We start from the raw sequence: 13,471 nt of genomic DNA, 5'->3' as shown, positions 1-13,471 counted from the left end.
GGTTTTCCTGGGGAAAGCGCTGGGACTAAAAACAAAACAAAACCACTTGGATGTGGAGTTTTAAAGCATGGGTCTGTACCTAGAAGCACGGCACAAAAGGAAGTCTGAATGAGCCCTCAGGTTTGTCTCTCTAGCATTTTCAGACAGGGGGCTTAGTAACTGTTGATAGTCTTATCATTTCATGGATTTGTCCAGGCCCCTTTAAAAGGTTTGATTTTTAGCCATCACATCTTGCCTTGGTGAGTTCCACAGTGCATTGGCTGTACGGCGCAGCTTGATTTTTTTCTGGGGGTACTCAAGAATATGCAGTGGCACCCTTTTTTCTATTAAAAAAAGAGCACTGTTTATCATTAACATTTACATGCCACAAATCCTACATAATTTAAAAAGGTGGTTAGATTTGCCACATAACTTTTTGTTGCTTTTAATTATCTTGCAATCAACAGAGACAAGGTCTCATCTTCCACCAGCACTTCCTGACTGCATCTCTCAGTTTTGCACCTGGAAACTGCTTTGCCCCTCCAGATGTTATTGGGCCCTAAAAGCATCACATCCACGCCATACATTGAAAGCACTCTCATTCCACAGCGGCTAGGATACTGCTAGCCCAAAAGTGGAAAAGCAGCAAGATACCAACTAAAGAAGAATGGCAAGACAAATGTATGGACCACGCTGAAACGGCCAAATTAACTGAGAGATTAAAGATAACAGATACTTCAAAAAGGAGTGGGAACCAATTACCATGTATTTACAGAAATAAAAATGGGGGGAAGGCGAAAAAATAATGTATTTGATTACTTGGATTGATAATTGTTGATATTGTTTAATAAAAAATATTTTAAAAAGAAAAAAAGAAATAAGCTCATTAGCTGGATTTGACTAAACACTTACAATTACCAAACGGAATAAAGAAAGGATCTAATTTAGAGAATACAATATTAAGATATAACCAAAAAGCAGGGGAAATTATTATGCAACAAACCAGAAGAGGAAGTTGAGGGAAGTCGTAGGTGGGTTTGTGTTTATATTTGAGATGATGCTATTGTGATGAAGATAAAAATGTAAAAATCAATAAAAACTATTTTAAAAAAAAAAAGAAAGAAAGCACTCTCATTCCACTTTTAACAGTCGTGGCGTCCCACAAAGAATCCTGGGAAGCGCGGTCTGTTAAGGGTACTACTGACCTTGCAGACATACAGATTCCAACAACCTTTAAAAAAACTTCAGTTCCAAAGATTCTGTATGTCTGTTAAAGGTCTTGCCCACAAGAAAGATGGTGTAGCACGCTTCAAAGCCCACCTAGTGACGTATTCACGCCCGGACTTCTGCGAAAGGTCGCAGGCGTGGATGACGTCACATTGACAAATGAAGGCGGTGAGCCGGCGTTCTCCTCAGACTGAGGCGAGGACCGGAAGTGTAACATCAGGGGCGTCTCCGGCAAGGAGGGGGGGGAGGCTGATGTTGCCTTTCCGGCCCCTTCAGAAACTCCTTAGTTGGACTATGAATCGCCATGAAGAGGAACTGCGAACCGCTGGGAAGCGGGTGCTGGTAAGGGGGAGGGGGAGCGGGGGGGGGGGAGAAGACGACGTAATTTGGGGAATGTTCCTTCCTGTTCAGGGCAACTGCTTCCGGGTTATAAGTGGGGGTCGCAAGCAGTCATAGGGATACTGTCGAATGAAGAGATAGGGGAGAGCGTCAGGTTCACACATCACTTCCGACTTTGGGTAGGACAACCCTCCAAATGCGGGGCAAGGGTGGCGGAAGTATCGAGAGGCGAATGAAATAAAAGCAAATTGGACATCTGGGGATTGCTACTCAGCAGTATGAGGCAGCGTGTGTCTGCCTGCTTGTGTCACATACACAGGCGTACTTACGTTTATTACAGTGGTGGGGGAAAAAGATACCAAAGTCCTCCTGCCTGCCGCCCTGGTGCATATTAAGGGCTGCTGTAGTAGCCGAGGTAGTGATTATAGAATATTCAGAAAAGCAGCAGCTGAAGGATGTTAGGTATGAATATTCTCCATGCTGACCCACTTGATGTTCATGTAAAGCTTATATGTGTGAACCCAGCCAGATGGGCGGGGTATAAATATATTATTATTATTATTATTATTATTATTATTATTATTATTATTATTATTATTATATAGGTTTTCTTATTCTCTGTTCTCGAACTGGACTGCCATCTCTGCTGCAATAAATCAGGGGTGGTGCTCCTCAGATACCTGTTGCCCTAGATATGCAGTTGGACTGTCATAAGCCCCAAAGGTAGATGATTGTGGCTGTGCACATGCCATACACTTAAAACCTCTCACCCCCCCCCCCACAAAAGGACTGCGGGAATTGTAGTTTGTTTAAAAGGTGCTGAGAATTGTAGAACTGTGAGGCGCAAACTACAGCTTCCAGGATTTGAGGGAAAGGATGTATGCTTTAAATGTATGGTGTGTATGAGCCATGGCCTAATAACCGTTGCAGGACCACAGCTTCCCCATTCCTGGCAAGGCGCCTTTGGCTATTCACCACCTTACCTTTTCCCTGCACACTGAGCCAGGTATTCCTGCTTACTGTCCTTGACGGGTCTCACTTGCAGGTGGCAGGACTGGGCAATCACGGCCTGTGTGGCACCCGCCATAGTGTGGGCATGGCTGTCCTTAATCACCTGGCTACCAAGCTGAGTGTGGCTGACCAGTGGAGAAAGGACAAGCGTTGTTGTGCGGATGTGGCATTCACCAGCCTGGGAGAGGTGGAGTTGGTGCTGATGAAACCCCGTAGCTTCATGAACATCAACGGTCGTTGCGTAGTCAGCGCTGGTAAGAAACAACCTTTTTATTTTCCTTAACCTGTGCAGCAGAGCTCGTCTTGCCCTCCCTCAGTAAAGTACATGCGCCTACATGGCAGACAGGTAGAAACTGACATGAGGGGAGACCTACCCATAGGGATCCTGGTTCTTACTCAACCAAGCAGAGCAGGGGTGGGAAACCTGCATGCCTTCAGGTGCCATTGGACTACAGCTGCCACTGTCCGCAGCCATTGGCCATGCTGGCTGGGGCCAATGGGAATTGCAGTTCAGCCACATCTGGAGGGCCACGAGTTTCCCCAAGCACTTCAGCAGAGAGTAAGGTATCCCCATTGCCTAGAATGCAAGCAGGGGTATTCTGGCTCATACCTGGAAGCAGAGCTGACCCCACTATGAGCCAAGGTGAGCCACCAAGCTTGGGTGTGGGACTTAGGGGCACCTTTCAGAGCAGCAGATTTCTGGGGTCCTTCAAGCCTCCAAGATTTGGCTGTTGAGCCAGCCAGCCCACTTTTCCACTGCCTTTCCAGCCAACTCACCTGCCTCCTCCATTAGAAATTAAGCCAACATGCTCTTTCCCCATCTCCAATTGGGAGCATCAGCAGGAGCCTGTGAGGAGGCAGCAAGTTCACTTCTCCTGCTTGTTCACTTTTCAAGGTTAGGTCCAGCTAGAAGAATGGAAAGCATGATATGTCTGCTCCTCCCCCGCCCGCCCGCCCCCCCCCCCCCCCCCCCCCGTGTATGAGTCTAGCTGCAAGTGCCATTCTGCTCCAGGCTGGCGTGTGTCTGTTAAGAGGAAGAACAGCGCTTCCCACTACCTACCTAAAATTTTCTCTTCAACATGAGACTACCAGACATCTTTTATTTATTTCTATTTATCTGCCCTCCAGCACTGATGGTGCTACTCTGTTTTATCCTCCCAGCAACCTCATGGGGTAAAGTAGTATTGGGGGCTCAATGCAAAGCCACTTCTTCAGCCTCATAGCTGAGCTGGGATTTGAACCCTACTTCAACATACAACAACAACAACATTTATACCCCGCCCATCTGGCTGGGTTTCCCCAGCCACTCTGGGTGGCTTCCAGCAGAATATTAAAATACGATGATTCATCAAATATTAAAAGCTTCTCTAAACAGGGCTGCCTTCAGATGTCTTCTAAAAGTCAAATAGTTGTTAATTTCTTTGACATCTGATGGGAGGGTGTTCCACAGGGCTGGTGCCACTGCTGAGAAGGCCCTCTGCCTGGTTCCCTGTAACTTGGCTTCTCACAGTGAGGGGACTGCCAGAAGCCCTCAGTGCTGGACCTCAGTGTCCGGGCTGGACGATGGGGGTGGAGACGCTCCTTCAAGTATACTGGGTCAAGGCCGTTTAGGAACACTTTGAATTGTGCCCAGAAATGTAAACTCTAGTGAGTCCAACACATCAGGGATGGCCACTCTGATGACCTCAAGATGTTGCTAGACCACATTTCCTATTATCACTGATCATTGGCTGTACTGGTTGGTGCTGATGGAAATTAACAATACAGTGGTACCTCGGGTTAAGTACTTAATTCGTTCCGGAGGTCCGTTCTTAACCTGAAAGTGTTCTTAACCTGAGGTACCACTTTAGCTAATGGGGCCTCCCGCTGCTGCCGCACTGCCAGAGCACGATTTCTGTTCTCATCCTGAAGCAAAGTTCTTAACCTGAAGCACTATTTCTGGGTAACCTGAAGCGTATGTAACCTGAGGTACCACTGCACCCGAGGTGCAGTAATAAAACTGCTAGAGTGTTTGCAAAGCTAAGCAGGGTCCGGTGTGGTTTCAAATTGGATGGAGGATCACATGTTGAGATTCCTGCATTGTAGGGGTTGGACTTGATGACTCTAAGGGTCTCTTCCAACTCTATGATTCTGTAGCCGGAGGGCCACAAACTTCCCATCTGCGTTCTGTGCTGCAGGTTGTGTTGTTCTTATTCTGCCCAGTAGAGGGCAAGCCACCCTGGTTCCTGCAATAAGGAGAGTGTAGCTGGCCAAATATTGAGCTTTCATCTGGAAATGCCATTTGTTCATTGTGTTAGCCTTGAAAGAGATTTTCTCACACCCTGAGATGAGGGCTTTAAGAGAGGAGCAAGTACAGATGTCCTCTTTTGAGGCATTTTGAAATTCTGTTGCTTGTTTGCTGATGTGAGGCAGAGCAGACTCCTGTCCTCAACGAGCCTCGCCTGCTGCTTCCGGATTGCATTGCCTCTGTTTCTGGCCAAGTAGAGATCTACTTGACTCCCCATTTGACTGAACCTCCTGGAACTTTTTCTCTCTTTTAAAGCGGAGATGTTCAACCTGGGCGCTGAAGATATTTACCTAGTTCACGATGACCTGGACAAGTCCTTGGGAAAGGTCGCCCTGAAGCTGGGCGGCAGCGCAAGGTAACTCTTCATAATTATGAAGCTTCCCATGTACAGAGTGCATAATAATAATAATAATAATAATAATAATAATAATAATAATATTTTTTATTATTTATATCCCACCCATCCGACAGGGTTGCCCCAGCCATTCTGGGCAGCTTCCAACATATACAAAAACATACCATATTTTTCGCTCTATAGGACGCACCTTTTCCCCTCCAAAAATTAAGGGGAAATGTGTGTGCGTCCTATGGAGCGAATGCAGGCTCCTTGGCTTCAGCGATAGCAACGCAAAGCCTCCGAAGCACAGAGGGAGTGCTCCCTCCATGCTCCGAAGGCTTCACGTTGTTTTCGCTGAAGCCTGGAGATCAAGAGGGGTCAGTGCGCACTCTCCAGGCTTCACGGATAGCCTCCTGAAGCCTTTGGAGCACAGCGGGAACTCACGCTGCGCTCCGAAGGCTTCGGGTTCCTTTTGCTGAAGCCGGGAGAGCAAGACTCTCCCGGCTTCAGCAGAGAGGGAGAGCTGCGCAGCGCCCCTTCAGCGAAGCGGGAGGAGAAATGGAAGGGGCTCCGTTTCTCCTGCCGCTTCGCTGAAGGGGCGCTGAGCAGAGAGGGGGAGAATTTTTTTCCCCTGTTCTCCCCCTCCTATGGTCCGGTGCGTCCTATAGAGCGAAAAATACGGTAATTAAACATTAAACTTTGAAAAGCTTCCCTATACAGGGCTGCCTTTAGATGTCTTCTAAAATTTTTATAATTATTTATCCCCTTGACATATGATAGGAGGGCGTTCCACAGGGTGAGTGCTACTACCAAAGGGGCACTTTGCCTGGTTCGCTGTAACTTCACTTCTCACAGTGAGGGAACTGCCAGAAGGTCCTCAGAGCTGCATCGCTGTGTCCAGGCTGGACGAGGGGGCGGGTAGAGACCCTTCTTCAGGGCTACAGGGCCAAGGCCATTTCAGGCTTTACAGGTCAGCACCAACACTCTGAATTGTGCTTGGAAACACACTTGAGAGCCAGTGAAGACACTTTAGGACCAGTGTTATATGGTTCCAGTGCCTAATCCTAGTCACCAGTCTAGCTGCTGCATTCTGGATTAGTTGTAGTTTCTGAGTCACCTTCAAAGGTAGCCCCACATAGAGCACATTGCAGTAGTTCAAATGGGAGATAACCAGGGCATGCACCAGTCTGGTGAGACAGTGCGCAGGCAGGTAGATGGAGCTGTGTCCAGTTGGCCTGGGCACAGAATTAACCTGTTTTAATGCGAAGGGGAAGAGCTACATGTGTGTGAGATCAGTGGAGTGTGTGTGGATGGGGGACTGATGTTGATTTCTGGATGAGAAAAGTGTGGGGATAGAGAAGCTGTATGTCCGTCTAGATCAGCGGTTCTCAACCTATGGGTCCCCAGATGTTGTTGGACTACAACTCCCATCATCCCTGAGCTCTGGCCTTGCTAGCTAGGGATGATTTGAATTGTAGTTCAACAACACCTGGGGACCCACAGGTTGAGAAAGGCTGGTGTAGATGCTGCTGGACTCCCAACTCCCAGCAGCCCAGGCCAGCATGGCCAGGGGTGGTGGAAGCTGGAGTCCAGCAACATCTGGAAGGACACAAAGGCCAGCAGTGGATGGTGCCAGTGCAGTGACAGCTAATTCTAATTTCATCCCCATCGTCCTCCCTCTGGAGTTCGGCAAGGACAAAAGTGAGGCTAAGCAGGAAGAAACTGACCAGCCATGCTGCCCCCTAGACTGGTTGTAAGATGGTAAGTAGGTAGGGGCTGGCATGGGGCATGCCGAGGTTCATGGGGCCAGGCCCCATTTGCCCAAACCAGCCAGCCTCCACTGTTTGTTTCTGACAAGGGATTCTGTGTCTTGGCAGCCACAGGACAAAGTAGAAATTTTGCCAGTGTGCCTTTTTTTTGACAGGAAGAGGCAAACTTCTGCACTGTTAGATGGCTGCTTCAAGACACAGTGCCTCTCTTAGGAAAAGGACAGCCACCCCTGTCCTCAAACAGCTTGTTCAGCGTTTTTGGGAATCATCTGGCCCAGAGGATGAGCATCTGACTTGCAAAGTCAGACACAAGCAATCTGGACCATTGAGTAAATGTTTCTTGGCCCCTGTCAGGAGTAGGGTTCCTTTGTAGAGAGACTGACCAGAGGCTTAGATGCCTTGCTTCTTTTCTTTCAGAGGTCATAACGGAGTCCGTTCCTGCATCAACTCCCTGAAATCTGATGTGAGTTGCCGCTTTGGTTCGCCCGCGTACCACCAAAGAGGACCGATCTTCATTTATTACCGTGACATTGGGTCTTGGTAGTCATCCAAGGATGGGATTCTCGCATATTAGCAGCTGTGTCTGTCTGGAGCTCAGCTTACACCGGGCGAGAACCCTTGCATGTTTCATGCTTGGCCCCAGGCCGGGGGTGGTGGAGGAAGGAGGTTATTTCAATTGGAAGCAGATGACTGGCTGCAGTCCCAGGACGCCAAACTAAAAAACATTGCGGCCTTCGTGGATTGCTCTGTCTCCTTGCTAAGCCATAGCCAAAGTTTCTGTCTAGCCAAAGGGCAAAGGCTGGAGGAGACTTTGCAAGCTTGCAAAACCCACAGAGTCGCTGCCAGAGAGAATAACAGACCCTGTATAGAGGAATTATTCACAATTCCTATCAAAGGAGGAAAATCCAATCTTGTAACCAGTCCTTTGGACCATACTGGTTTTATTGTTTTATTGGTGTCTTTTTAAAGATGGAATGAATTCAAGACCACTGGGTTGGCTTGAAAGCTTGTTACTTCTAATACCAGTTGTTGTCAGATATTTGACTGACTTCATCAGGTTTATGAGGGATTTGCTTTCTCGTCTATCTGACTCATTTATTTTTAGCTTGCATATAGGATTTGAATCCCCCCTCTCCTTTGCCACAAATGACTTTGAAAATAATCTTCTATTGATAGGATTCACATTAAGATGGTTTTCATTTTTTAATTCAGGGATTCCTATGTGAAGATTTGAGCATGGCTTCACTTAAGTCCCAATAACTTGAAGGCGAGCAAATCACAATAATCTTTATCTAAATCTAAGCCTATGTGCTTTAAAATAAAATAAAAATGAAAGCAGCAAAATACAACAGCCTCAGAAAACCAAATAAAAAGACTTCAGATATTCCTTAAAAGTATGAGACGATAGGTGGGAGGCAAAGCCTGTCCTGAAATTACAGCAATGCAGGTACCCCACCAAGAGAAGTGCTAAATCTCAGTAGCAGAGCACCTGCAGGGCAAACACCTGTGAAATGAAGCAGGTGGCGCTGTGGTCTAAACCATCGAGCCACTTGGGCTTGCCGATCGGAAGGTCGGCGGTTCAAATCTCCATGACGGGGTGAGCTCCCGTTGCTCTGCCCCAGCTCCTGCCCACCTAGCAGTTCGAAAGCACACCAGTGCAAGTAGATAAATAGGTACCACTGTGGTGGGAAGGTAAACAGCATTTCCATGCGCTCTGGTTTGTGTCACGGTGTTCCATTGCACCAGAAGCGGCTTCGTCAGGCTGGCCAGAAAGCTGTCTGTGGACAAACGCTGGCTCCCTCGGCCTGAAAGCAAGATGAGCACCGCAAACTCAGAGTCACCTTTGACTCGACCTAACTGTCCAGGGGTCCTTTACCTTTCTACCTTAGGAGAATGTTGGAAGATTCAGGACAGATGAAAGCAAGTTCTTCTTTAAGCAGCACCTAGTTAAGCTATGTTAACCTAGTTAACCATGTGAGATGAGAGTGCTGCTCTTGTGCTTGTATCCTGCTTGTGGTTTTCCCAAAGGTATCTTTCCAGCCCCTGTGAAAACAGGATGCTAGATTAGATGGACCATTGGCCTGATCCAGTAGGCTCTTCCTATATTCTTATGTAATTCTTAGAAGTAAAGCTTCAATTCCGCCTCAATAGTCTGCTGATTAGTAAAGGCAACCCCTGACCCCCCTTGTGCTGCCTGAGAGGTAACAGCAGAGTGGGAAGGAGGAGGCGGAGAGGGGAGGTTACATTTTGGAAATTGCCTCTCAGGGAAGATGAGTGAGGGTAGGGCAGGGTTGAGAGAAGCAGCTGCTCCTCGTCCCTGGGTCTCTATCCCTCCTCTCCTCTCCCCTCCCCAAGCTTATTAGAAGAGGCATGGAAAGAAAGTTGCTGTTGTTGTTTAGTCACTTAGTCATGTCCGACTATTCGTGACCCCCTGGACCAGAGCACACCAGGCACTCCTGTCTTCCACTGCCTCCCACAGTTTGGTCAAACTCATGCTGGTAGATTCTAGAACACTCTCCAACCATCTCGTCCTCTGTCGTCCCCTTCTCCTTGTGCCCTCCATCTTTCCCAGCATCAGGGTCTTTTCCAGGGAGTCTTCTCTTCTCATGAGGTGGCCAAATTATTGGAGCCTCAGCTTCAGGATCTGTCCTTCCAGTGAGCACTCAGGGCTGATTTCCTTCAGAATGGAGAGGTTTGATCTTCTTGCAGTCCATGGGAGCACCATAATTCAAAAGCATCAATTCTTCGGCGATCAGCCTTCTTGATGGTCCAGCTCTCACTTCCATACATCACCACCGGGAAAACCATAGCTTGAACTATACGGACCTTTGTCGGCAAGGTGATTTCTCTGCTCTTTAAGATGCTGTCTAGGTTTGTCATTGCTTTTCTCCAGAAAGTACTTGGGCATAATAAGAACTTAAGAGCCTGGCTGCTGGATTGGGACAATGCCCCGTCATGTCCAGCATCCTGCTCTCCCAGTGGCCAAACAGATGCTGCAGTAGGAAGCCTGTAAGCAGAACCTGAGCGCAACAGCATTCTCCCCACTTGCAGTTCCTAGCACTGGCATTTGGAAGCAGTGGAGAGAGAACTTAGCCATCACAGCTAGGGGCCACTGGTAGCCTTATCCTCCATGAAGTTGTGTCTTTTAAAGCCATCCAAGATGGTGGTCATCACTGCCTCTTAGGGTAAAATATTCCTTAGGTGGACTATGCATTGTGTAAAGAAGCACTTTCCTTCGTCTGTCTGGAATCTTCCAGTGTTCAGCTTGCTTGAATGTGCCAGAGTTCTAGTGCAGTGAGAGAGGGAGAAAAACCTTTCTCGCTGCACTTTCTTCATGCTATGAACTATCTTATACACCTCTTTCATGTATCTCCCCTGCCCCACACTCACCAGCAAGTGAGGGTTGGACAGGTTAAACACCAAGACTGTCAGCTGCCTCTCTCAAACCATAAGAATTGGGTCACTTCTGTTCAGTCCAAAATACGCAGCCTCAACGTAGACAGCAAACTATGGTTAAGGAAGCTTAACAGTCTTTTCACATGGTGACTGAAATGACCAAAAATCAAATAAAACCATGGTTTACAGTCATGTGGGAAACCGTACTCTGAAGCCAGTATTTGAAATTTGCAAACCATGGTTTGATGTGCTGTCTGAATTGACTGACAATCGTTACAACAGCTGCCTCACCTTGGGAGGCCACCACACCAAAGACCAGAGCTCTGAGCAGGTGGGAAATGAAAGCAAGCAAGCTGTTCTGAACTGTAGGTTGTATGGCTGTGGTTGTACATTTGGAAGCTATAACCATGGTTTGGGTTATGAAACTGGTTAGGGCAAACCATGGTTCGGTGTGTCTGCTGTTGGATCCAAACACATGATAACTGGTAAGCACCACACCAGCAATTCTGGTGTATGTTACTGGGCAGAACAAAACCAACTCCCCCCCCCTTTCTCTCTCTCTTTCTCTCCCCCCTTCAGCGTATGGTCCGACTCAGGATAGGGATCGGCCGCCCAGTGGGAGAAGCTGCCGTGGAACACTACGTATTGGGCAGGTTCACCAGAGCTGAGCAAGAGATCTTACCGCAAGTCTTTGAGCAGGCAGTCACGATGCTGCTGGGACACATCCAGCAGAGGAAGAGCAGCCCAGGGACCCCGGAAACTTCTGGGGCACCAGCCAAGACACCTCTCGGGATGGAAGGCGCATAGCAATCGTGAATGCTTTGGGTGTTTGTGAACCGGTGTTCCCGGAAAGAAAGTATTTGGGGGCTTCTGATTGCCAGGATGGGCCAGAACTTGTGACCTATTAACACATCTGAACCCAGAATTACTTGGGAGTAGGATGGGCAGGCAGTGCCCAAGATTCCTGAAGGGAACTGAGAGGGGGGAAGGCAAACCACCAGAACCCAGCAAATGGGTGTTATCAGAGAAACAGCAAGTCTCAGGCTATGGATGTTCCATGTTGACGTGATCTTACCATGCACTGCCTTGCTACCTGGAGTATCCCCCAAATCACAGCTTTCAGGGGGAAAACAATCCTTCTAGCCCTCATGAAAGCCAGGATTCAAATCACGTGGGCAGCAAGCACCTGGTTGTCACTACTAATTCGCCTTTGGCAAAGCTGGAGTTGGAGGGTGGGGGCTTCAGTTCTTTGCTTTGTACCTTGCCCCTCCATGATGGGAGAACAAATGGCGCAAAATAAGAAAATACATGTTTAATTTGCATAATTTCTTCTTTTATTCCCCCTACCCCTTGGAACATTGAGTCAGGGTGGGATTTACCAGTTTTATCACTGGAGTGGACTGCGTACCACTCTTGAGTGATGGGGCGGAGGTCCAAAGTTCGCTTTCTCTCGCCTGTTCCTTTCAGCTGCCTCGGAGCAAGTTCCCACTCAGAAAAGCCCAGATATTAACCCTTCTTTTGAGTAATACAGCTGGCTGAGGGCTCCCCCTAGGACAGGAACGTGAATCCTCAGTCCCAAAAAGCCTCTTGGGCCTCTTTATCTGTCCCTTGAACCTCTTCAGACCACTCTCGCTTCACCACCCTTGCTTTGCAGCTGCCTTTTGTGTTTTTGCCTGGCTGGAATGTGCCCTTGAACCTGTGGCAATGCTTCTTTCTTGTCTAGGCTGTGGGTCGAGTCATAGGCAATGTCTTCCCATGTCTTTTCTGGGTAAGTCAAGCGCAGGCAATAAAATGGGTTAGGGTGAGGAATAGGAATTGACGACTCGGGCCCAAACTGGGTCCAAAGCGCTCCACATATTGCTGGTCACCCAACTCCCATTTTCCCTGTCCACTGGGTGCCACCGGAGACACCTCCCTGGGTTCCTGTGAGGATAAGATGGGGCACGTAAACTCAGTCTCGGTATTCAGCCCTGAGCTCCTTGGATGAGAACTGGGCCACAGGGCCACTACAGATGTTGTATTTTTTTCTTGTGTATTCCTGATTATTTGTGCCCATGACACTATGAGGGTGGTTATATACATAAGCCCATTTTCAAGGCTGTTTATACCTGCAAATGTTTCAGGGTGGACATACAGTTTCGCTCCCGGTCAGTGCACATCATGTAGCTTCCTGCTGAAAAACTGCAACCTCTTATACCACAAATGTTCCAAAGTTGGTGTTTTTGCCCTGCTTTTGTTACGTTGCAGTGCAAAAGGGGCCCTCTGGACTGCAATAATGCAAAAACATCTCATAAACTTTGCAGGACAACTAATAAGGCGGAGTGATGTGTGAACAGTCTAGTATAATTCCACCATTAATGCACTTTTGTTGTTGCAACAACAACCTTAATTGGGAGGAAGTGCACTGGAGGAGAGGAACGTTCCCCTCCCCCTCCTACTTCTCATGATGAGCTGCAATGATTACTTGTCCCAGATCTCCAAGCCTAGTAATTCCCAAGCTGTGTAGCATGAGAGAGTGTGGGCATCTTGCAGGCTACTATGAAGAAAACGTGAATGAAATAATTTAAAAAGCTTTTTGTGAGCTTCCAGTGTGTTCACCCATAGACGAGGCTCCCTGATAATGCACAAAACAGGAGGGTGTGTGCAAAACAGCTTTCCCCCCTTTTTCTTTGGGGGTAGCATTTATGGCTGAGGAGTGGCAGGTGGGGTGTTGTTTGTTTTTAAATGCTTTATGTGGCGCTGTGGGTTAAACCACAGAGCCTAGGACTTGCCGATCAGAAGGTTGGAGGTTTGAATCCCCACAACGGGGTGAGCTCCCGTTGCTCAGTCCCTGCTCCTGCCAACCTAGGAGTTCGAAAGCACGTCCAAGTGCAAGTAGATCAATAGGTGCCGCTCTGACGGGAAGGTAAACGGCGTTTCCGTGCGCTGCTCTGGTTCACCAGAAGCTGCTTAGTCATGCTGGCCACATGACCTGGAAGCTGTACGCCGGCTCCCTCGGCCAATAAAGCGAGATGAGCGCCGCAACCCCAGAGTCGGCCACAACTGGCCCTAATGGTCTTTACCTTTAACTTCTACATAAATAAAAGTTTCCTCACACCTCTAAAGAGTAAACCTTGAGTATAAGGG

At 48.0% G+C, this 13,471-nt stretch overlaps 1 protein-coding gene across 1 annotated transcript; it reads left to right on the top strand.

The window, feature by feature from the left end:
- Positions 1-1,353: 1,353 nt before the first annotated feature.
- On the top strand, positions 1,354-11,661 carry PTRH1 (peptidyl-tRNA hydrolase 1 homolog). Its single transcript, XM_028714559.2, has 5 exons — positions 1,354-1,548; positions 2,591-2,810; positions 5,099-5,198; positions 7,367-7,412; positions 10,925-11,661. The coding sequence occupies exons 1-5, from the start codon at positions 1,366-1,368 to the stop codon at positions 11,150-11,152; spliced, it is 777 nt and encodes a 258-aa protein (XP_028570392.2). The 5' UTR covers positions 1,354-1,365; the 3' UTR covers positions 11,153-11,661.
- The last annotated feature ends 1,810 nt before the right edge of the window (positions 11,662-13,471 follow it).

Source organism: Podarcis muralis, chromosome Z, assembly GCF_964188315.1.
Source record: "Podarcis muralis chromosome Z, rPodMur119.hap1.1, whole genome shotgun sequence".
Classification (NCBI taxonomy): Eukaryota; Metazoa; Chordata; class Lepidosauria; order Squamata; family Lacertidae; genus Podarcis; species Podarcis muralis.
This window is presented reverse-complemented; position numbering and strand designations above follow the sequence as displayed.